Source organism: Mastigoproctus giganteus, chromosome 1 (genome assembly GCF_048544385.1).
Source record: "Mastigoproctus giganteus isolate SK-2022 chromosome 1, ASM4854438v1, whole genome shotgun sequence".
NCBI lineage: Eukaryota > Metazoa > Arthropoda > Arachnida > Uropygi > Thelyphonidae > Mastigoproctus > Mastigoproctus giganteus.
This window is the reverse complement of record NC_143575.1, coordinates 266,333,716-266,360,221: the sequence shown is the minus strand read 5'-3', so window position 1 is coordinate 266,360,221 and position 26,506 is coordinate 266,333,716. Positions and strand designations below refer to the sequence as shown.

The following is a 26,506-nucleotide window of genomic DNA, read 5'->3' as shown; positions in this document are numbered from 1 at the left end:
CAAACCCACAGAACCAACTTTTCATCTTCCTCATTTATTCATTGAACTGCCGTTTTCTGGAAAAACCTTCCTTCATACGTATTTCCTGAAAATTAACAATCTACAGAAGTTCATGTCCAATGTCAACAAATATCTTCTTTCGTCTTCTCAACCTCACCCAAGCATGGTACTAAGTACTATAGGTTCTAATACCTCTTGTGTTTGGGGTTCACATAAAAAAAAAAATTGGAGAAATACCATCGGAACCTGGAGCTTTCTTAGCATCAAGGTTCGTCAAAATCCTTCCAACATCCTTTTGACGGAAGACCACAGGAGGCATTGAATGGAGCGTGTTGGGAATGGTGGGAGGTGTTTTACCAAGATCATTAATACATGAGTTGGAAGAAAAATGGGATGCTAGCAGGTTAGCTTTATCCTTTGCTGAAGTGACAACAGAACCATCTGGTATGGACAGAGGTGGGAGCAGAGATGGGCAAAAGTTGTGGCCAATAGCTTTGGCAAGAGACCAGAATTATCAGCTACCATTAGGCAAGAAGCAAGTTTTCTACTCTTAGCCTGTTCAAACTCTAGTTTGAACTGATTAATAACTGCTTTACAATTGTTGTGAGCTTTGGTGTAGGCAGAAAATGAAACTGAAGAATTAGAAACTAGCCAATTACAATATGCAACATTCTTCTCTTGAACAGCCTTAGCACATTTATTGGAAAACCAAGGTTTAGATAAAGGACGAGATTTTAAAGTGGAGATGTGGGATAAAGTATTCCATTCCTGCAAGAATAATTTCACTGACACAATCTGAGCAAACGTTGACATCAGAAGTTTTGAAACAGTAATCCGACCAAGGAAAAGAAATCTCGCAGGTCATCCCATTTTGCATTCTTGTAATGCCAAACAATTCGAGGTTGGGAATAGCCATGAGATGAAGGCTCCTTTGGAGAAGAGACAATCACCAAGTTGTGAACTGAGGTGCCTAAAGGACCTCTCACTTCGACCGTGTACTTAGAAGGCTTGTTTGTGAGAAAAAGATCAAGCATGTTGGCTGTATGATTAGGATTGTCTGGTATTCTTGTAGGTAAATGAACAATCTGTGCAAGTTCATTATTAATTGCAAAAGCCTCAGCATCTCAACCAGCTGGGTTGGTGTGACTAGAAAACAGAAGCCAGCGGGAGTTGTGAACATTATAATCACCAAGGAAAGTTGTCTCACTGTTAGGAATGTTCGACTGGAGAAAGTCAAGTTGCAAAGAAAGGAAGTCAAAGAGCTCCAAGTGATTAGTGGAGTTGGGAGAATGGTAGAGACAACAGATGAATTTGACACAATGAGGTAGAGAGATTTTAAGCCAGAGATTCCAAATTACCAAATCTTTGACAGGGAATATCAGAATGGACATATGCATAAGCACCACCTTTGAGGCGAAAGGAATCATACAGTGAATAATTTGGGCAACTGAGATGAGCAGTAGCTGAATCAACCAATAACTGAGATTCTTTCAGAAAAAGTACATGGGGTTTGGCAGACTGCAAGTGGAAATTGACATTGTTGCGATTAGAATTGAGACCACGTATATTTGTGAAATGAATTAGGAAGTGTTTCGGAAGTGAAGTGAATATGGAAAACCTATTAATAATATGCATGCAAAAATAAGAATAAAAACATACTTACAGTCATCAGTGCTTCAAGAAAGATTAAATGCTTGGGCAATATCATCAACTGAATGGGAAATAGCTAGTGAATGTTCTTTTGAGGATGTAATTAATAAATGGATGGAAAAGACTTCAAAACAAAACTAAAAATACATAAAATATTTTTTTTGTGTGAATTCCCTCTTTGTATATCAAATTAATAAAAACATTTGTCTGTTATAGGTGGTTTTTTTTTTTTTTTTTTTTGTTTTGCCTATTTAATTATACTGTAGTAATCAATATATTGTAATACATAAACATTTGTGTAAATTCCCTTTTTCTGTCAACTTCATGATAACATTTAATATCTATTATAGGTGATTGTTTTGACTGATATAATTATAAAAATATAATTATATTTTAATATTATTAAAATAATTATAAAAAATAATACTTAATAAATATGGGCGCCATTTAATATATTTTTTTGTTTCAAAGTAAATAAACAGGGCCGCTTAACCCATTTTGCATCCCAGCCCCCAAATACCTTTGCACAGCCCTGTCTTTACTAGAAACTTCTCATAATCTGCCTTAGCTTGCTTGACCTCCTTTGTGACTTGATTACTGACTAATTTATATATATAGGCTTCTGTATCAACTGATAATTTATATGCATTTCATACACTTTTATTCTCTACCACATGTCTCAGTAGTTCACCTGACATTCATTCATGTCTAAACCTTGAACGCTATTTCTTAATTGGTATGAAAAGCCTAGTGGCTTCTATGATTGCTTCCCAGATTGCTTGCCATTTAGAATTTGCTGTTGTAACATCATCAGTTGGTCCCACTGTACAGAATTTAAAAACTCTCTCAAACCACTGTAGTCACTAGTCATACTTACGAAAGCAAAAGCCTTACCCAACTTTGACAATAGTTATGTCTTTAATTAAATTCCACATTAATACACTGTGATCGCTGCCTACCCATGGGTCTTTTACCTGCATATTCTTAATGCACGAAGAATCACTGCTGATAACCGGATCAAGAGAATTGCTTCCACTTATTGCCCCTCTAACATGCTGCTGTAGAAAACATCCAAGAAATCTAAAAAGTCTTGCTAGTGCGTGAGTGTTCTTGCTAGTTCCAAGAAAGAACACAGTTGACCTAGAAACTGTTGTTATTCTGCATAGCAAAAATATGTAAAATTAATTATGTTATTATGAATATATTTTCTTTATATATTTTCATTTTTAATATTTTTTACTGTATACAGTAAAATATTAATATTGTTGATGATTTATATTTGCATTATTTGTATTATTGATGTATAAAAATGTAAAATAAATTGTCTTAATATGCCAGTTCTTTTTTGTTTATGTGTGTGTTTTTATTTTGCTGGTTACAGATTGGCTGTGAGATTCTTGTATGAACAGTGTTCTTGTCAACACTGACCAAACAGGAAATGTGACTTAAAAAAAATTTTAAGTAGTAAAATGAAGTCTTTGTTTTTATTGAAACAGAATAATAGGAAAAGAAATAAAATGCTGAAAACCAATGAAATGCTGAAAATCCTAAATCTTCTCTTTGAAGGTTTAGGGTTTTCAAAAATGTAAGATTAGAATGGAAGAAAATTTTTCAGAAGTGAAAACTCTGAAATGCCAGTGAGATATATCTTCTTGACTCACTAAAACTGAAATGAAAATTTATAGGGAATAAAATAAATAAAATGGTCACCTAATGAAGAATAAATGAAACTTAGTGAGGTGGCCTTGAGTGCCAGGGATAATCATATTAAAATAAATATTGCTTCAACCGACAAACCAGTTTATTTCAATAAACTCAATTTAACTGGTTCATTGTTTTATGCAATATTTCTTTTAATATAAATGAAACTACCTGCCTAAGAATAGAAGTAGAATTCAGCCATTAAAGAAGCTACAGTGCATTCCATCAGGTGAAAGGTGGATGTAGTGTTTTGATAACTTCTCAATCTAGAAGAGTACAATTGAGTTGTTGTAGTTTTGACATTACTGCAGCCAGTAAATTACCCTGAAGTACTAGCCAGTGAAGCACTTGATGCTGTGAAAAAAATAAAATAGGAAGCATGCAAAGAGAATATATATATTCAAAGACAGCACCTCTAGTGAGGATAAAATATTTGATATTTCATACTTAAAATAATAAAAGTTACTTCATAATTAAAACGTATAAATATATTAAAATGAAATTACTTTCAAGAAAAAGAAACCAAGAAATAATTTAGAATACATTAAAAAATAACAGGTGAGTAAATTCATGCAAAGTAAATTAAAACAAGCAAAAGTGCAGAATGGCTCATTCATGTGCTAATAAGCCAGAATAAAAACTGGAAGGACCATTACATTATATTAGATGAGAAAATATGCGAGTAACATATTTTCTCGTCTAATATAATTTTCTCATCTAAAGGTTTAGAAAATAGTGTATTGAATCTTAAAGTTATATCTTATTATTTTGCTGCATAAACATTATAATACTGCAGTAATGGCAAATGATGCAAGCTTATATAGCATCAGTCAAAAAAAAAAGAACGAAAGAGAAAAATAAAAGTTAAAAAGTAAAAAAAAATATAGCATACCTATTTAAAACACTTGTGTAGGTTTTTGACTTGCTGATTACATTGCTTCATAAACTGTGAAATAAAATAAAAAAATTGAAATATCAGTTATCTACCAAAAGTAGTGAAGAAATATGAAAAAAAAAGATGATATATATATATATATATATCACTTTTGGGGTTTAAACACCAAACAATACTTTATAATGCTCTTTGGGGCTAGTCTTTTGAAAGTGCTATAATGGAAGCTTATTGTATATTGCTATATTTTGTTTATTGGTTTCCATGAAATAGTAAATTAATTTTTGCTTTATTTAGCAGAGATAATATTTTAGTATATATTTTGTCTCTGAACTGAATCTTATATTTCCTGTAGTTTGATGATTTACTCCAATGTTGATTTTTTTGTAATGTGGTGTCTTTCCGAATTGTAACCTTCACTTTATGGAAAATTTTACCATATGTAGTGATAAAATTTTCCACAAAGTGGAAGTTGCATTATAAAAGGTAACGTAATATCACATTATGTTTTCCTTTTGATAATGTCATAAATAACTCATTTCCTCTGTCCCAGTTTATGCAGTTTTTTGTATTTATTTATTTTGAAATGTTCTTTGCATTAACATTGATATATATTGTTTCTAATATACTTTTTCTTTCTTTTAGATTCCCATGATGCTGTCCTTCGATTTAACAGTGCCCCTACTCAAGGATATGAGACTGATGTAGGTTCTAAGACTAGTATTCGGGTTCTCAACTCTCAAGTTGTATCAAAACCAGAATTTGAGTTCTTCAGGTCGTCGCTTTATAGGAATATTACTCTTGTTGCTTGGGATCCTTCTCATTACCATAGTGGACTAGATGAGGTATATTCATATTTCTTATTTTCATGATATCATATCCATGAGGTTTCTGAATTTAAAAAAAAAACAAACAAACCATAATGCAGTCTTTTCTAATGTGCACAAGTTTATGCTAAAGCAATTTGTTAAAATCTTATGAACCTTTTCTCTGATAGTGCAAAGGTAAAGCATAAGCAAATAAATATATAAAAAGTTATGCAAATTAAGCATAACAAGCAACAAAGTTTAAAAAAAGGTTAAAATTTTATTTAAAAGTTTCTGCTGCGCAGATCTTCTCGAAACATAAATATGTGGGCAACAGATCTAATCAAAGTTTCAAGTCCCTACAAATTATCTGTACCTGGGGAAGTCCAGGTTGAACCAAAACAGTCTACGGCACTCATTTGCACTACCATTTTGAGGATGTGGTAGGTACAAAACAGACTTACATACATGTGGTAGGTTCGTACAAAACGGACTTACGTACATGAAAAAAACCTGATTAAGTACGTAAGTCAAGGAGTGCCTGTACATAAAATCGCTTGATTCACATTTTACGCTTCTTCTTCACCCCGCATCTGCAGCATCGCTTGTCACAGTCCAGCAGTAGTCAGCTATCATTGCAGAGTTCCATTTGCCTTGGTATCATTTCTCTATTGCCAAGATGTCCTGATGGAATCTCCCACTATGCTCATCACTTAATGTGCCCCCGTTGTCTGGGAAAAAATCCAAATGGGAATGAAGGTGTATTTTTAATGACATGTTTTAACCTAATTTGTATGATGACAGAAGGTTTCTCACAAGCTGTTTATGGTTATCTGCTTTGTTGTTTCCCAGAAAGTGTGTTGCTAAAAGCTTGGAAGCATCCCAGGCCACTTTCTTATCACCTGCAATGTTGCCACGTGGACTTTACTTCAAGACCAGATTTCCTCAAAAATCCAACAAAAATGCACTGAAAGTGACATGTATAGTATCTTCTGTACTGAAGGCACTGAAAGTGACATGTATAGTATCTTCTGTACTGAAGGCACTGAAAGTGACATGTATAGTTATTAGAGGTAATAATCCATTTTAACTCATACTCATGTTTAGCATGTTAATATTAATTGAAATTGACTAATTTTATTACTGAAACATTTTAGCTATTGAGCAGTATTATTAATAGGAGATGTACCATGGGGAAAACCTCAAGAGAATTGAGGCCTTGCTTACTCTGTTATCATTAGCATTAGCATTAGTAGAGGCATTTGATGCAAGAAAGCAAGCTTATGCAGCATCAGCCAAAAAAAAAAAAAAAAACAACTTCCACTTCACCCCTCTGTTCGTTCAAAATACCTGTCCAGCTGAGCCTTAAACTTATTTAGGCTATCAACCTCCACCACAAGGGATGGCAGTCTGTTCCACCAACCAACCACCCGCTGGCTAAAGGCAAATTTCCGCACGTCTATCCTACATCTGTCTTTCCTCAATTTGAATTTATGCCCTCTCAGGTGATTTTTCTGAGCTAGAGGAAGAATCCCATCAGCATTGAGCATGCTTAAACCATTCAAGGCTTTATACACCTCTATCAGATCACCTCGCTGGTGCCTAGTTTCCAGACACTGTAATTTGCAAAACTTAAGCCTTTCTTCGTAAGAGCACCCCTTTGTTCCATTCACTAATCTTGTTGCCCTTCTCTGTACTCGTTCCAGCAGCTCTACATCCCTCCTGAAATGAGGCCTCCAGACCTGTACACAGTACTCCAGGTGTGGCCTGACCATTGCCTTATACAATGGAATAATCACCTCCTTATCCCTGCTGGAAAAATTCCTGTATATCATTGACAATACTCCATGAGCTACTCCTGCAACCCGTCTGCACTGCTCAGAGAACCTCATATCTGCCTGCACAATCACCCCCAAGTCCCTTTCATTCTCTACCACTGTCAGTGTAGTACCACAGAGTTGATACGCTGCTTTGGGGTTGCTTTTTCCCATGTGTAGTACTTTACATTTGTCAATGTTAAACTTCATTTGCCACCTCTCAGCCCATCTGCTCAACCTTTCCAGATCCTGTTGCAGCAGCATAGTGTCAGTAGTGTCCTTGACAACCCTGCCAACCTTTGTATCATCTGCAAACTTGGACATTAAGCTTGATATACCATCATCAATATCATTTATAAATACAGAAAACAATAATGGACCCAACACTGAGCCCTGAGGGACTCCACTAATAACATTAGTCCACGATGAGCAGTGTCCATTGATTACCACTCTCTGTCTTCTCCCCCTCAACCACCCCTTTATCCATAGCAGCAATTTGCCTCCAATGTCACACTGCTCCAATTTGTGTAGCAGTCTTCCATGTGCAACAGTATCAAAAGCCTTTCTAAGATCCAAGTATATAATATCAAAGTTATTCCCTGCATCCAGTTCTTTTGTGACTGCATCATAGTATCCAATCAAGTTGGTCAGGCAAGACTTCCCCTTAACAAAACCATGCTGTGTCTGAGCTATAACTGAAGTCTTGTCTAAATGATCCTGCAGTGCTTCTTTAACCAGTGCCTCCATTAATTTTCCTGGAACAGAAGTTAAGCTCACAGGTCTATAATTACTTGTGTCAGCCTTTGATCCTCCTTTGTGAATTGGGGTCACATTTGCACATTTCCAGTCTATGGGTACCTCCCCTGAGTCCAAGGAAGCTCTCATAATTATGGCTAAGGGTTTGCTTACTTCCTTTGCTGCCTCCTTTAATATAGCTTGATAGATCCCATCCACCCCGGGTGCCTTTCTTGTGTTTATCTTCAACAGTTTCTCCTCCACTTTACTCCCAGTTATTTCAAGATTCTGTAGCTTACTGCTAGAGTTGAATACACCTCTGGCATTCCCCTTGCTGAATAACTCCTCATGTGTGAATGTCGATGCAAAATATTCATTTAGTTTGTTAGCTACCTGAGCAGGATCATCAACAGTTGACCCATCAATATCAAGTGGACCAATCTGATTCATCCCCTTCCTTCTAGAGTTTACATAAGTAAAGAACTCTTTGCTGTTTTTCTTTGTATCCCTTGCCAAGGATTTCTCGTAATCTGCCTTCGCCTGCCTAACCTCCTTTGTAACTTGGTTGCATATCAACTTGTATCTATCATAGGCTTCTGTGTCATGTGTTAATTTGTAAGTATCCCATGCATTTTTCTTCTCTGCCATATGCCTCATTAGTTCATCTGACATCCATTTTGGCCTAAACCTTGAACAATATTTCTTAGTTGGTATGTAAAGCCTAGTAGCTTCCAAGATAAGTTCTTTGAATGCTTCCCATTTTGAATTTGCTGTTGGTAACATCATCAGTTGGCCCCACTGTATAGAATTTAAATACTGTCTCAGTCCATCGTAGTCACCTTTACGGAAGCAATAACCCTTCCCTTTACCCCTAATGGTAGTTACCTCTTTCAGTAAATCCCACTTCAGCACACTGTGATCACTGCCACCTAGTGGTTCATTTATCTGCAGATTCTTAATGCATGAAGAATCACTGCTGATAATCAAATCAAGAGTATTACTCCCTCTAGTTGCCTCCCGAACATGCTGATGTAGAAAACAATCATCCAATAAATCCACAAAAGCCCTGCTAGTGTGAGTAACCAGCCCCCAAATTCCTGTCAATATCTGGGAAATTAAAATCTCCCATTATAAGACTCTCTGATTTACTGGCCCACTCTATTTCCCTGTACAGTTCCTTATTATACTCATCAGAGTCATTAGGCCTATAGCACACTCCTACTCTCAATTTTGATCTCCCAATGCTTATGTCACACCAAACTGACTCAACACTGCACTGTCCAGCGATGTCAACTGGCTTCACTTCCTTGGTTTTTATGTGTTTCTTAACTAATAGCATAACCCCTCCCCCCTTCCTATCCTGTCTATCCTTTCTGTAGACGTTGTACTCCCCAAATTGCATTTCTGCATCCCTTATATCTGTGTGACACCACGTCTCTGATATCCCAACAATATCTGCCTTTGATGTTTTGAGCAATACCTCAAATTCATCAAATTTATTTACTAAACTCCTAGCATTGGTGTACACGCAAGTATACCTGCACCTGTTTCTATTCTTAGCTACCCTAACACAACCCATGTGTTTACTTGTACCGCAATGGCTCCCAGCAGTCTCTGAAATACCATGCATCTTGTTTTTCAGGCTTCTGCTCATTCTAATAGAAGCAGTGCAAGAATCTCTTTCACCTCTGCCAGTGGCTACTGTCAATCTATTGGTCTTTGTCTCCCCCCAAGCTAGCAGTTTTCCGACCCACCTAACACTGCCTCGATAGCATCAGCAAATATTCTTGCACCCTTTCTATTTAAGTGTATCCCATCCCTGTAGAAGCAATCTCTCCTGTTAACAAGTACAGTCCAGGCTGAAAAAAATTCTACCCCTTGAGCCTTGCACAATCTTTCCAGGGCCGAATTGATCGACAAGGCTCTCATCATATACTCCCTCCTATCGTGTCTGGGCAGAATTGCAGACACTTTCAAATTCAACCCTAATTCTCGGCTTTTGTTCAACAGTGACCTGTACTTGTTAAGTAATTCTGCCGGTCTCCTACTCTTAATATCGTTAGTGCCAACGTGTACAACTATATCACCTTTTGTGCCCTTAAAAGATGATATTCGCTCTACAACGTCATCAACCTTTGCCCCTGGCAGACATACCCTGGTCCTGTTCCACCTATCTTTTTTACAAAGCATGTTCCCCGTTTCCCTGACAATAGAGTATATATATGGACAGCAGGATTACAACTCCAGTATCACTGACAACAGTAGTGGTAATGTTAGAGAATTATGTCTACACACATTAACACTAAAAATACTTCCCTGAAGTGGGACAAACACTTTTTTTGCATCATTATCAAGGGGACAGTATGAATGATATGATAACCAAAAACATGCATACATGTGGGAGTGTAAAAAATTTACCGTGACACTCATGTTTCAGCCCAGCTTCTTGAAGTTTGTCAACATATTTTCCACTATATTCTTGTAGTCTGGATCTTTGTTATTCCCTAAACAGTTCTGAACAACAGACCTGAAGGTAATCCATTCCTGTTTTTCTCTTTTATTCATAGTTCTCTCTAAGTCTCAACCCCTCATCAGTTTTCAAATTTGAGGTCCAACAAAACCTTGTTTTAGCTTCTCTTGGGTAATCAATGAGAATTTAGTACAAAGATAGTTGAAGCAGGGACCTTCCTAAGGTAAAGTTTTCACAAATTGTTTCATCAAACTTAGTTTGATGTGAATGGGTGGAAAGAGGACAGTTTTAGGGTCTACCAGTGGTTTATTAGCATTAGCATTAGCATTAGTAGAGGCATTTGATGCAAGAAAGCAAGCTTATGCAGCATCAGCCAAAAAAAAAAAAAAAAAAAAAAAAAAAAGTAACATAAATAAATAAAAATAACCACTTCCACTTCACCCCTCTGTTCGTTCGAAATACCTGTCCAGCTGAGCCTTAAACTTATTTAGGCTATCAACTTCCACGACAAGGGATGGAAGTCTGTTCCACCAACCACCCGCTGGCTAAAGGCAAATTTCCGCACATCTATCCTACATCTGTCTTTCCTCAATTTGAATTTATGCCCTCTCAGGTGATTTTTCTGAGCTAGAGGAAGAATCCCATCAGCATTGAGCATGCTCAAACCATTCAAGGCTTTGTACACCTCTATCAGATCACCCCGCTGGTGCCTAGTTTCCAGACACTGTAATTTGCAAAACTTAAGCCTTTCTTCGTAAGAGAACCCCTTTGTCCCATTCACCAATCTAGTTGCCCTTCTCTGTACTCGTTCCAGCAGCTCTACATTCTTCCTGAAATGAGGCCTCCAGGCCTGTATACAGTACTCTAGGTGTGGCCTGACCATTGCCTTATACAAGGGAATAATCACCTCCTTATCCCTGCTAGAAAAATTTCTATATATCATTGACAATACACCATGAGCTACTCTTGCAGCTCGTCTGCACTGCTCAGAGAACTTCATATCTGCCTGCACCACCACCCCCAGGTCCCTTTCATTCTCTACCACTGTCAGTGTAGTACCACAGAGTTGATACGTTGCTCTGGGGTTGCTGTTTCCCATATGTAGTACTTTACATTTGTCAATGTTAAACTTCATTTGCCACCTCGAAGCCCATCTGCTCAACCTTTCCAAATCCTGTTGCAGCAGCATAGTGTCAGTAGTGTCCTTGACAACCCTGCCAACCTTTGTATCGTCTGCAAACTTGGACATTAAGCCTGATATACCATCATCAATATCATTTATAAATACAGAAAACAATAAAGGCCCCAATACTGAACCCTGAGGGACTCCACTAATAACATTAGTCCACGATGAGCAGTGTCCATTGATTACCACTCTCTGTCTTCTCCCCCTCAACCACCCCTTTATCCATAGCAGCAACTTGCCTCCAATGCCACACTGCTCCAATTTGTGCAGCAGTCTTCCATGTGCAACAGTATCAAAAGCCTTTCTAAGATCCAAGTATATAATATCAAAGTTATTCCCTGCATCCAGTTCTTTTGTGACTGCATCATAGTATCCAATCAAATTGGTCAGGCAAGACTTCCCCTTAACAAAACCATGCTGTGTCCTAGCTATAACTGAAGTCTTGTCTAGATGATCCTGCAGTGCTTATGAACTATGTTCTTTGATTCAGGCAACAAACTGCCCCTCTTTGCCAGACCTTGACATTCCACTGCTTACTCCTTGTTCAACTGGCCTGCTCACATGAAAAAGCAAGGCATTTTTGTCTATCCAGATTGCTGTTAAATAACATGCCTATCACTTTAAAGTCAGCACAGACCAATCAATCAACCATGTTTTTCATACTTAATATTTGTCAACAACTTCAAGTTCTCCTATGTTTTTTTCAAATGCACAGAGTGAGCTCCTGGAATTGACTCATATTTATTTCTATTGTGGAGTAACACACCTTTGAGTGAGTCAATAAAAAGTCTTCACTGTGTAGGATTGTAACTAATTCCTAAATAGTTCATTAAGTCATTTATATTATTGCAAAAAACCTAAAATCATCCTCAGAAAAGTAGGGGACTAGTTTTCGTTCTCTGTATCTGTACCATGAGCAAAAACATCCCATGTGCTGGAAGATTTTTGACCTAAGTCTAGAACCAAGGAGTTCTGTAAATTTCTTTGGTAAATTTAAATCTCACACCAGATCATTGAGTTCATGCTGTGAAAACAGTTGAGGGCTGAAATCAATGTCTCCAAGCATGTAGACTTCAGTTTCACCTTTTGAAAGTGAAGCTTCTGTGGATAATATTTCTCCTATTTTCACTTATTAGAATAGCCATTTAATACAATTAAAATTGGCGCCTCCGCAGCCAGGTGGGCAGGAGCAGCAGTGCGTAGCACACACTTCTTGATTAGACCGGGGTTATCTCCATGTGGAATTGGCAGGTTATCTCCTTGTGGGACTGGTCTAATGGCAGATGGAATATTTGAATCCTTTGCATTGTATCCCTTTATGGTAAGTTATTATGTAGCACAGAGCGAAATGGAAGATAAAATAAAATAAATGACAAGTTTAATGTTAAATTGTAAAACACAATATGTTAAATACATACAGTACAAAAAGCTTTCAGTTATTATGGTAACCTTCATGAGTCAAACTGACAGTTTAGGAACATAGAACATAAGGGCGTGTAGTGCCAGTCATGCACAGTAAACTGCGTGATGTAATAGTTAACTGTTTGTAACTAATGTTGAAGCCTGTGGTTGTGACGCATGCGAACGTTGTCAATGTTTGTCAGTCATGAGAATGGTTGCTTCAATAATAGGGTGGACACGACATCCACTGCTTCTGTTGACCGAAGTATTAGAGCATGTGATGTGCAACGACTCCAACCAGGCGTGCCGTCGGTAATGGTGGGACCGATCGATAACCATGACATCGCGATGTGGGTCAGTGTTGTGTCAAGTTGACCAAGAAGTGTTCAGCAATGGCCGAGTGTTCTATGTCCACTAAACAGATGGCTCTTTCGTGTTCTGAGATACGTTTGCCAAGCTTTCTCCCAGTTTCTCCAATGTAGCAGCCAGTGCAGTCACGGCAAGAAATGCGGTAGACTGGTCCACTTTGTAGTAAGTTGGGAACCGGTGTTTTCACTCTAGAGATGAGGGATTGCAATTTCCTGCCCGGGAGTTGTACGCACTTTATCCCATGAAATTTCAGGACCTTAGAAACCTGCTGTTATAGGTTTGGATAGTATGGGATAAAGGCGTTCGCGGTGGAGTCATTGTCTTGAATGTTTCTGTTGGTCGTTACATGGCCATGTGCCTGCGGGTCACGCCTGTCTAGGGTACTGATGGGATAGCCACACCTCGCAAGATCTGTTCTGACCCTAGCAATCTCGGTGCTAGGGTCAGAACAGATTGAGCTAGAGTGGGTCCAGGCATGAGTTAACAAGGTCTGCACAGTGCCAAGAAGATGGCTGCACGTGTGTGCTGACCGATAGTTGGTAAATTGGCCAGCACACATTGGCTTGCAGTAGACTGTTGTCTTCAAGCGCATGCCCTCACATCGGACAAGGGTGTCTAAGTATGGTAGGGTATTGTCCGGCTCTAGTTCAATGGTGAATTTTATGAAAGGCGACAGAGAGTTGACGTGGTCTAAGAGTCAGTCTCCCGAATCTCTGGGGATAACTACAAACACATCATCCACTTAACGACACCAAAAGGCAATGGAATCTGGTACACTCTTAAATGCACGACCCTCCAATTCTTCCATCGCAATGTTTGCCGTGACTGAACTAACTGGGGAACCTATTGCTGTGCCATGCACCTGTTGATAAATGGAGTCACTGAACCTAATTGCGCCACCAGTTAAGCACAGTCTGAGGACGGTGAAATATCATCTGATGTTAGTTTGGTCCTGCTGCCAAGGGTCTGGTCACTATCCAAGGGTTTCTTGGCACATGTGATGGCAAGCTCGAATGGGATGGAGGTAAAAAGGGAAATTACATCAAATGATGCCATGATTTGATCTTCTGAGAGATCCTTTTTATAAATTCACTACTTTTGGAAATGATGTTGGCAGTCTTGCCTACTAGGGGAGAAAGGAGCCCCAAGACAAACTTTGCCAACTCATAACTCGGTGAGCCACAACAGATGACAGTGGGTCTTAAGGGTATACTTTCTTTGCGGACTTTCGGTAGCCCATAGAATTGCAGAATTTGGCAGCCAGAGGCACGGAGGTGACTATGTGTGGATTCTGTTATTTTCTCCTGCTTAAACCAGTTGTTGATGAGGATGTTTACTTTTGACTCCCATCATTCCAAGGCTTTGATGGGAGGAACAGTTAAGGGTTGGTAGACAGAAGTGTCCTGTAGGAGTAACATGGCTTTCGTCTCATAATCTGTACGATTCAATACGACTGTTCAACACAAGAAGAATCTTTATCTTTAGCTGCCACTATCTGCCAGAAGAATGATGATGGATGAACCTTGTTTCAATGCTTTAAAGGCAGAGATTTGTTTGTGGTTGAGATTGGAAGAAGCAGGGCAAGCATGATGTAAAATGCTGCAGTTTTTAGGTAAATTGTGTTTGCCGCTTCCTCAGGGAAATGTGTTAAAGACGTTCTACACCTTGAGCAATATCAGTGATCGGTGGGCTTTGGGGGAAGAACAGCAAATTTCATTCCCAAAGTCAAGAGATCTATCTGTTCTGTTGATAACTGCTTGTCACTCAAGTTCAGTACAAATTGTGTGCAATTTGCAATAGCGGTACTATGCTAATGATGAGAGTCAAGGGACTCACTGATTAAAATTGTGAACTTACGTTTTTGATGTGCACAATAGCGCTCTGATTCTCTGACAGCTTGGGAGCACAAGGTATGGATTATACTTGAGTAAATAAAGTCAGGAACCAAACTTTTAAGTTCAAGCATCAGGACTGCTTTACTGGTTGAAGCATTTTGTAAATCTCGATGAAAGCAGCCGACCCAAATATTGAGGGTCTTGTTGAAGTTCTGGCAGGCACGTCGCATAGATTCAATAGGAAATGGAGGTTTGTAAAGAAAACCTTTTGGAATAATGTTGTTTGATTTACATTGATGGGTAAATCTGAGATGTAGTCTACCACGGGCTATAAAAATGAAGTTCTTTTGCAGTTTCACCTCATAATCGTTTATTTTTGGCCATCAAACATATAACGTAGTCGAATGTTTGATGGCCAAAAATAGTTTGAACATAGGTAAAGAGGCCTGTGTGCTCTGGATTCATTATGGTAAGTTATTTAGCACAGAGCGAATTTTTCCACAATCTCACTGCTTAAATGCAGGTTCAGCAAACTTTATGTGGAGCCCAATGTTTATCTTGGTCACAGAGTTTCACTCCAAAATATGCACAATACATGTTTTTTGCAAATTCTCTAATGCATTTGTCTTTGCCCAAGGCCCACCTAACTTCCACAAATATAGCAAAATAAGTTTGAATTGTTCAAGCACTTGTGTGAAGGCATTTTATTCACTTTTCAGCACAAGTTTTTCATGATAACCTTAAAAATAAACTGAGCTCACACTTATAAACACTACTGCACGGAGCTCTCAAGATCAAGAAACAAATGACTGAAGGCAGTGTTGCCAACATGTAAAAATTTAGGTTACAAATTCCCACCATTTACTCCTAAAGTAATACATTCAATAATATAACTCACGACATCAACTTAAGTGATTTGTGAAATGAATAATATTTCTGAAATCAGCTTAAAAAACTAAGTTAAAAACAGTTGTTAGTTTACAAACATTGAAAACCATCCAGAGTGATGTAATCAGATCAAGTGTATTGCTTTCTTTCATTGTCTCTCTAACACGTTGGTGTGGAAAATAGTCATTCAACAAATCCACAAATTCTAACCGACAACCAATAAATCAAAACAAAGAACACACACACCTACTCTCATTTTTGTTTTCTCATTGCAATGTCAGTTTGGTGTGACAAAAGCACTGGGGAAACAAATATGAGTGTAGGAGTGTATTATGGGCTCTTGATCTGATTGTCAGCAGTGACTCCATGCAGTAGAAATCTCCAGATAAAGGAACTACTAGGTTTCAGTAATCACAGTGTATTTATGTGGAATCTACTTAAAAATATAACTACTATCAAAGATAAAATATAACTACCATCCTGTCTGTCCTTTCTGTACACATTGTACCTCATATTCAAATTCTGCATCTCTTATAGCTGAGTGACACCCTTCCTCTGATATCCCTATAACATTCCTGTGTAACGAATTAACACCAGTTCTTCTAATTCCTCAAATTTACTATACTTTTAGCATTAGTACATACAAGTATGTACACTAATGCTAGAAGTATAGTAAAAAAAGGACAAAAGAATAGTAAACAAAGACAAAATAAAATTTAATTTATAACATTATTAATAAACAAGATGTTTGACATTAATGTTTCTTTCACGTACATTTTGTTTTGAAATACAATCTGACTTTTTCAGTGGTATAAGAAGCCTGATTTCGATTTGTTCTCGCCCTATTGGTTTCGACGAGAAATGTTTCCAGATGAGCCATTTTATATTTTACACCCTGAAGTTGGGTGGAATTCATGGGATTTTATTCAGAGGAATACACCAATGGCTGTAGAGCAAAATCCTCCTTCTTCTGGCTTCCTAGGTAAATATCATTTTTAAAAGTATCTTTTTTTATTTTAATTACATTAGTGTACAACAATGCATAATATGCAGTAACGTTCAGATTTACTGTATACAAATAGTATTGAGAATTGCATTTTATTGTGAGTGAAGGTTATAGAACTATATACAAAAAAATAATTATTAATAAATACAACTCTTGAGATCACAAATTCTCTTTTACAAAGAATTAGCATTGACGGCATATAAGATGCATATAGGACGCACCCCCATTTTAGAAAGGAAAATTAAGGAAAAAAAGCTTTAGTGTATTTAGGCATTTAATATTTATTCTAATGTGTATAGCAGAAAGAGCTCATCCTAAACATGTGATCAGAATAGCAAGAAAAATACTAATACTGTATAATAATACATTATTTACCTTATTATTATTAATTTACCAATACAGCAATTTAAAAGAGAAATAAAAGAATCTGAGCTACATTAGAAAATATTTTATACGAAGAAAACTACCACTAGAATTGAAAATTAACAAAAAGACAGTGATGGAATGGTAAAAAAATTTGTGTTCTGCAAAGGGAAAGATCAGTCATTTTGAAAACCAAAAAAATCTTCACCTTCAAATCCCAAAAACTCTTCCTCGCTAATGTTTGTATCACTATCTTCAAATAATGCAGTGTCTTCAATGCCATCAAGGGCATTACTAATTCTAGTCTTCCTGAAAGACTTTATAATTATTTTACCACTTATATTTCTCCAAGATTCCTTAACCCGTTCACACACCTGTGCAATGGTGGGCCTTTTCATTCTTTCTGCAGGTGTGAGGCCATGATTGGGTTCTCCCATCCATTTGTTCCACTGTTCTCTCATATTTTGCTTAAATGTCTTGTTTATGGACACATCCAAAGGCTGCAATTGGCTTGTCAGTCCACCAGGGATGACAACTATCTGTGTATTCAACTCTCTCTCACCCTCTTTTTAATGACTTCAGTTCTATGGGCTCTGAACAGGTCCTAAATGAGAAGGGATGGTTTCCTTAAGAGACCACCAAGGACACCTTGCCCATATTTTTTGGAGCCATAAATCCATTTCAGATTCATCCATCCAACCTTTTGGATGAACATGAACAAATACACCTGGAATTTTTTCCTTAGGTGGAGTATTTCATTTAAATATTAAAATGGTGGTAGTTTTGTGCCATCAGCACAATAGGCCAAAACTACTGTGTAATGTGTTGTCTCATGCCCGGTGGTTTTTATTGACATCATTTTAGACCTTTTGATATTCACAGTTTTGTTGAATGGTGCATCAAAAGTTAGTGGGACCTCGTCCATATTTCCTATTTGGCCAAGTTCAAAAGAAGTTCGTTTTTGTGCCTTTATTACAAATTTATGGAATTCCAGTATTTTTTATTTCATAATCTGTTTGTAATTGTTGTGCAAATTATGTTTTTGTACCCATTGATAAACCATGCCTTTGCATGAATCGGTAACGCCAACCTTCTGTTCCAGGCCGTCATTCAGTGTAGCCACGTGTTCTGGAGCTCCTGAATGTTGAGTTATTTTAATGTGTTTAAAGTGTTTTCTTCCACTGAAAAAGTGTACCAGCTAAAAGAACTTCGCAAGAGGATTACGTGGGTAAAAAAATTTTGTTATTACGAGGGTTATCTTGTCTGCACTCTCTCGTCATTTACCAAATCCCTTTAGGCTTAGCAGTCTGCTAATGCTTTGCTGTAGCCACACGCGCATTGTTGACAGTTAGGCCTAGTGGATATTGCTGTGTATACGATACGTATATAAATTTTTGAATTGATAATCTGTCCAGTAATAATGGCTTGCATCTTCCTCAGGTAATGTTTTATTTTATATGATTTCTTGGCTGATTTTATCAATACGATACGATACTTCCAACTCCCCGGGGATTTTCTGTATTTGCCGTTCAGTATTTCACTGTCTTCAAGGACGCTGCTAATCCTTTAAATCGTAATTACCTTTGGTTTCTGCAGCCATGAGCGAACCTACTACTTGCACAGGGTGTGGTTATCAAGTTGACTATGTCCTCGTGTGCACTTCGTGCAAAGCCGTTCGCCTCTGTGGGCCATGTAGCCCATACGCTAATCTGAAAAGACTCGCAAAGAAAATTAAAAATTCTTGGAAATGTCAACTTTGCAAACAAGCAGAAAATGACTCGAGGAATATCGATGACACTTCACCTAACTTACAAACCGATCCGGAGTGCGTATCCCTTCGGGATTTTATTCAGCTACGTGATTCTGTAAACGAAATTCAGACCGCAATCTCTCAACTTTCTGCTGAGTTTACACAGTTAAAGGACTCAGGGCAACAGAGAACCGACATCACAGGTGCGAAACCTGACGAACTTCTAGAACTGAGGATACCTGAACCCGGTGTGTCATATTCTGGAACCAAGGACGCAGTTGTTGAGAGTACCGAGCGGCTGATCTCCAGATTTAATCAGCTTGAAAATAAATTATTAAACTTCAGGACACCCTCATCAGAAGCAATAGCGAAAATAGATCATGGAAATGAAATCTCAAAAGCACAACTGGCAGAGCTACAAGACGACATCACAGTGCTACACAAAGAAAACAAGGAGATGAAATTTATACTCCTTGATATCTATAATAAGATCGAACTGAGTAAGCTAGCAGATCCGAGCAAACTCACTAACCTTCTGAACTCAGACGAACTTCGTAGATTATATAAAAATTATCCAAAGGCCATTACAGTATCAGTCTGCCACGAATGTAGCAAAAAATCAATCCCCAGTCCTCCATCAGAAGCTCCAGGTAGGAACGAATCTGAAAAACGGCTAAACATAGGATTTCGTCGAGCGCCATCTCCTCACTCCAGCCAGCTTCTAAAAACAGATGGGAAAGGACAAAAACCATCCACAAAAGCGCATCATTCACGTGCGCTCAAGAAGAACCTGAAAAGGGCAACTGATATTAATCACCACTCAACAAATGAGAGGTTTCCACAATTACAGAAGCAGGCTCCACCTACGGTCAATGGCGCCGCATGCATAAACTCTCTTACTTGCAATAACGAATTCTCTACCTCTATGCCAATGAGGCAAAAGTCATCATTTCCACCTTCATACCCAACTCTTGGCAATGCCTGTCCTGTCATACCTCATTCGCAATTTTCATATTCACAAGGCCTGGGATTAAGTGTCGGAGCGAATTCAATATTCGAACCAGCGGATTCCTCCACATTACAATTTCCACTCCCAGTTCACCCCACTGCATATCCATCCTATCCTATGCAACCAGAGGAAAGTACAAGTAGGAACCTCAGAGTGAGCCAACGAACAAGTACGGCTTCACGTGAATGGCTTCGAATTGGCACATCGACCAACTCCAAACTGCAGCCTTCCCACACACCTCCCAGACGGCAGAAGTCCAGATCCTCTAGCGGACTTTTCGTATCTCGCTTAGCCCCAACTACCACAGCAAATCATGTTGCTGAAGTTCTACGTGATCAACTAAACCTTCGACTAAAGGTGCAGCAACTTCACACCAGGAACCCCCGCTGCGCATCGTTCAGGGTTGAATGCGCACAGGACCTGTTCAATTTAATTGGAACCGAATCTATCTGGCCTATTGGCACCATTATTCGACCCTACTATAATAGGAGAACCAGTCACCTTCCCCAACCTCCACTTCTGCACCAAAACCAAGTCAGCAACATCACTACCCACAGCTGACTGGACTTGTTCCCGGACAACTTCCAAAGATCTCAACAGTCCTCCTTTCGTACCACTGCTCTGCCAAACCCCACAGTTAAGGCACCACTCCGCCATGATAAGAGTATCCTGAGTCCCCTAGGTGATGGACCCCATAAAATACCAGTCCATATTTCGTCAGGACGTCGAGCCGTTCGCTTTCGAACACGCCAACTCAGAACACCTCCAATCAGGACGGAAGTTCGTCGAACACCTGTCATCAGGGTCTACTTCCAAAATATCAGGTCCATTAGGAACAAACTAGAATCAGCAGAACAGATCTTTCTCTCCCAGGTCGCTGATGTGGTCTGCCTCGCAGAAACGTGGCTTCAACCTAATCAAGATACACTCTTCTGCTCAGCTATTGCTGGTTACAACATGCTGTCTGCATCCAGGGAGCAATCTAGAGGCGGTGGAGTAGCCATACTGTACAACTCCTCCCTATTCTCATATGAGAATTCGACCTCAACTACAACTGAAGATTTCGAAGCGATTATAGTCTCGCTACGCTTCCACTCCAGCCACATTGATATCGCATCTGTGTATATTCCCCCAGGGCCTACAATTGAAATTATTGAAGATTTGGGGAATTGGCTCTTAAACCATCTTCGTCCGTCTGCACAACGCCTTGTTTGTGGTGATTTTAACCTGCCTCCAAACCGACATCACCTCTTTATCAGGCTCTGCGAGTTCTTCAAATCCATCAACATGATACGGGTCAATGAGAACCCCACCAGGGGATTGAACCTACTGGATCTCGCTTTTGCTTCAACACCATGCACAGCTGAGGATGATCCCATCGCATTCTTCCTGTCTGATCACCAGCCCATAGTGTTGACATGGTCATTGCAGGTGCCAAACTTCAACATCCCTGACAACAAAATAGTCAAATGCATTTCAGCACCTAAATACCTTAATCCTCAACTCTGTGTAGAAGCAGCATCTTGCATTCCTTGGGATGTCCTCATTGACTGCGACCTCAGCCTTGCAGTGACACTCCTGTCTGACTGGATTAAATCCGTCACCGACTATGCTGCCACCAAACGAGTAACAGTAACTCCCCGTTCAGGATCGTGGTGGACTGCTGATCTTAACAACAGCTTCAAAATGAAACAAGTCCTACATAAGAAATGGAAGCATACAAATGACAGTAAAGACAGAATCGCCTTTTCCCGTGCCAGGGCCCACTTTAATCGAAAGAAAGCTGACGCAATCCAAGTGAACCTTAACCGCACTTTGAGGAAAGGAAAGCCATTCTATGCTGCCCCACATGGTGGATTCAATCACATGCTTGATCCTCAAGAATGGCTCAAATACATCGCCAGATTTTCAAATACAACCACAGTCCCATCTACAGTTGTCCAGCCTGACTATGAAAACCCTTCAAATGTCCTAGGGACTATCCAGATCACGGAACAGGAGCTCATACGTGCCATCAATTCCCTTCCCACAACAGCCACTGTTGGGGAGGATGGAATTCCACAATTTATGATCAAATGCTTAAGCACATTCATCATAGGCCCTCTTCTCTCGATCTACAACAGATGCCTCGCTGAGCATTATTTTCCACCCCAGTGGAATAAATACAGAGTGTACCCCATCCCCAAAAACCAATTTGCCTCAAACGTCAGCCAGTTCAGACCCATATCAGTTGCCTCTTGTCTGTTAAAAACTCTTGAAAAGGCTTTGCTACCCACAATCACTCAACAAATCCTCCAGACGAAACCACCTGAAATCCATTATGCTATCGCAGGAAAATCATCAATCACTAACTTGGCAGCCACCACAGAACGCATTCTCTCAGCATTCGAACAAAGAGCTGAGCTAGCAACCACATACCTCGACATAAGCGCAGCCTTTGATGCCGTGTCGATTCCAGCCTTGCTCCTCCTACTTAAGGAGAATTTTCACATTCGAGGTGATATGCTGTGCTTTTTGGAATCACTTCTCAGTCACAGAATACTTATTCTCCATCGGCAGCAACATACCCTATCCTGCGACATTTCTGCTGGAGTACCGCAGGGGGGTGTCCTGTCTGGTGTCCTCTTCACAGCCATCATCGTGCCCATTATTGCCTCAACGAATGGTCTCCTATGCTATGCCGATGACTTCAAACTGCTGACTCCAATTAACCCTGGCGACGACCCCGCCCAGCTTAGCAATAGGATCAATTCCCAACTTAAGGATCTAGAATTGTACCTGGCAAACTTCAATCTAAAAATCAACCCTCTGAAGTCTGCTCAGGTTATATTCTCCCTTAAATCCATGCCGACAGTACTCAACGTTTCACTCGCAGGGGTACGAATACCAAACGTACCCTCGCACACAGACCTCGGTGTTCTGTTCGACCAAAAGATGTCCTTTGTCCACCAGATCGACAAACTCAGTACCAGATTTTCTCGTCTACGGTGGATCTCAAAGCAGCAGCTGCTACACGTCCGACATCCTGCCACTGTTAAAAGGTTCATCACCTCCACCGTCTACCCTGCCATTCTCTATGGTGCAGAAATATGGGCCTCTGCTGCACATACAAACCTTAAGCGGGTGTACACTGCTGAATACTGGCTACTGAAATGGGCGAATAACAAGCTTCGGCTACCTCCCGCTACCACAACTACCATGATGGCACAAGCACTCGACATCCCGAGGTTGAAGTTCCTGATCGTTGAAAAGAGGCTGGTCTTCACAGCCAAACTCATCTCAGGCCAAATATCATCTCCAAATATTTGGAATGCTTGCTCTTGGAGGATTCCACAGCCAAGCCTAAGGTCGGTACCAGCACTTGTGGCTCACCACAACAGGCTTGTACTCACCGAAAGATTTCTGCCCAAGCAGATGCTCGCTGCCCTCAACCGTGTGGACGCCGACATTGACACCATAATAAGTAAAAAGAAGGACAGACACAAGTTTATCAAAGCTCTTGAAACCAGAATCACTGCCAACTTGTATTTGTTTTTCTTTATTTGTGTTCAGCTCCTTGTTTTGATGATGTATTTGTATTTCTTTTTGCATTTGTAATCTGTATTTTGTAGCCTTTTGTATGTGTTCGCTATATTTTGTAGCCATTTGAATTTGTACTTATGTTATCTATATGTGAACCCCTGGCGCTCGTCGCCGTGATGGGATATTGTGCTGTAAATCTACTTCACAATAAAGATTTATTTAATATCCTGGCCTTATGCATAATCATTTTGGTAGAAACACTTCTTCCTAAATTCCTTTCACAGACTACCCACTTTTTTATATCTTCAAGTTCTGGCCAATGTGGGGGCGGGATGACGAAGGTTATGTTTACTTTTTTTAGCAGCTTGAAATTCTTTTTCTTGCTTCTGCCAGATGCATATTATTTTTTTCGTAGGCAGTGGCCCAAAAAACCTTTCCGCAGCTCTGTTACCATGTTTTTTAGTGTGATCTATTATGTTTAGTTTATATCTGATAATGTAACCTCAACCTCTTTTTTTTTCCTGCATCCATATTCTAAGGGTAAAATACTTTAAAATAATGTCAAATGCCAAGATTAAACAATATTGTTACAAAACAGGGTTCTGATTAAAAACAACTGGTATACAGTTAACACTGTTCTTTATTTTATTTCAGTCACCCACAACAATTGTGATTATAGTCATTTCACACACAATTAAAGTACACTACTGTACACGGAGACACACTCAACATCACGAATGCCCGCACAGAATTAACTGGCCTGCCAGCCATGCCACCTTTTAAAGGATCAGTGAACTATTGAGAAACCTGGAGAAGAATCTTGAAGTTTCCATCGCCTTCTAAGGCTTTTCCTGTGTTCCTTGGCTTTCGAAACTTCTTGGAACTGATTCCAAACAACTCTGCAAGTCCAAAAGTACCCTAAGGTGTCCCGTTATCCTTCAGAAATGAAAATATTCTGACTGAATGGCAAAAAAGAACCTGCCCGCTTGCACTGATGCTGATGAGGGAGGGCTCATTTCCGCATATAGGGTGCAGTGTGATTTTTCAAGGCATTTTTACAGAAAAAAATGCATCTTATATGCCATCAAATACAGTAAGTGAAGCTTTATGGAAAGATCAGATATTGTCTAATTTCCGTGGGGATTGATGCAGCTGGTGACATCCCCCCCACGAATACCATGTATTCAAGGGTATTAGAACCTATACTACTTAGTACTATACATGGATTGAAGGTTGAGGATAAAGAGAGAGGAAGTACTTATTGACATTAAACTTCAGTTTCTGTATATTGTGATATTTGGAAAATAGAAGTCAAGGAAGGTCGCGTCATCATTATCCTAGTCGATCTCATAATCTCCTCCAACTCGGTGTTGGTTTGGTCTATGATTCCACAGGAGTATGGTAGTATGGAACTGCGTAGGTGTTTGACTCTTACCATGTTCCCACCACTCGGCTTTGAATTTAGTACACTTCTCAGTCTTTGGTACGCCTCCGTAGCCAGGTGGGAAGGAGCAGCAGTGCATAGTACACGCTTCTTGATTAGACCGGGGTTCGAGCCCATCACCACCAAATACGGAGGATGCGGAAAGGTCAGGGAATGACCACCGCATATCCCAGAGCAATATGGCCTTAGTTGCTAATGCTCCTAAAAACCAAACAACAACCTCAGTCTCTGATGGCATTTCTTGGTGAGGCAGACCTTCATCCCCTTGTATTCTAGCTATTTAGCCTGCATCATCCCCAGATATTTGTAAGTCTCTCCCTCTATCGTGGCTTAAATCACTTCATATTTAGCTGGCAGTTTCAGCCAACTGGATTTCCCTGATGCAGTCCATTGTCTTACATTTGTCTAGGTCAAACTGCATACTGATGACAGTGCTGAATTCTTCGGTGATGTGGATTAGCTGTTGGAGTTGATTCTCCGTTATTGCATAGAGTTTGATGTCATCCATATACATCAGGTGAGAGGTGTACAGGTTTTGCCTCCCTTCTTTTGGAATATATCTGTACTTGCCATTGTTGAACATGGTGGACAGTGGAATAAATGCTCGACAGAACCACAGTGGGCTCAAATTATCTCCCTGGAAGATTCCTCTTCTGATGGTGATTGGTCTGGTCATGATGTTTTGACCTTGATGATGGTCCTCCATTATGCCAAGATTGCTTCTAGGAACATCAGGTGAGTATGGCTTGGCACACCCAGGATCCTGAGCTGGACATCATCATTCTTCTCTTTCTTGGTGAGTTCTACTTCCCTTCTACTTTTGACTCTCTCTCTCTCTCTCTCTCTCTCTCAGGATAACTCGGGGAATTTTTTTTTTTTATTTTTGGCTGGTGCAGCGTAAGCCTCAGGCTTCCTTGCACCATGTAGCTAATAATAATAAATGTGTTACTTTGCACGAGTCAAGACTGATGAAGAGTACCTATTCAATTCATCCCCAACATCAGGTGGGTAATCTATGACTCCCACACCCAGTTTACAAGGGTCCAATCTGATTAGCTTTCTTCTTTGTTGTATTCACATACATGAAAAATTCCTTGTTCCCATTTTTTGCTCTCTTAGCCAATGCTTTCTCATACACAGCTTTGGCCTCTCTAACCTTATTTGTAGTACAGTAGTCCCCTTTTATCTGCAGTTTTGATTTCTGTGGTTTCAGTTACCCACGGTCCAAAAATATTAAATGGAAAATTACAGAAATAAACAATTCATAAGTTTAAATATAAGATCGATATCATACCTTTATTGTAGGAAATCTTGACCCAATGCTCACATCAAGCTAATCCGGTTAATGTAATATAAAATCTTTAAGTATTAAAATCTTTAAAACTGCGAACCTATCTCTATTAAAGGATTGTTGAATTATATGATATTATATAAAAAAACTAAACTTGTCTTCAATTCACATAGTTTGCTGACTTCTATCAAGGAAGAGCCAAGTGCAGCCGATGCACATCAACCTACCCCAAACTAAACCCATCAGCATTGATAGACTAGAAAGAGAAGACAATTGTCAAACTGTATTAAAACTATATTAAATTAAAACTGTATTAAAATATTCTTAGGCTGAACTTCTTAATACATGTGTGGATAACATGATTCACATTG

The 26,506-nt window shown here is 39.3% G+C and overlaps 1 protein-coding gene across 1 annotated transcript in view; it reads left to right on the top strand.

Moving 5' to 3' along the window:
- LOC150091946 (beta-galactoside alpha-2,6-sialyltransferase 2-like) overlaps positions 1-26,506 on the top strand; it is a 52,397-nt gene that overhangs the window by 15,340 nt on the left and 10,551 nt on the right. Inside the window, exons 2-3 of the mRNA XM_090386210.1 lie at positions 4,889-5,088; positions 16,558-16,732. Coding sequence (XP_090242336.1) covers positions 4,889-5,088; positions 16,558-16,732 — 375 coding nt within the window. The remainder of the gene's footprint in view (positions 1-4,888; positions 5,089-16,557; positions 16,733-26,506) is intronic.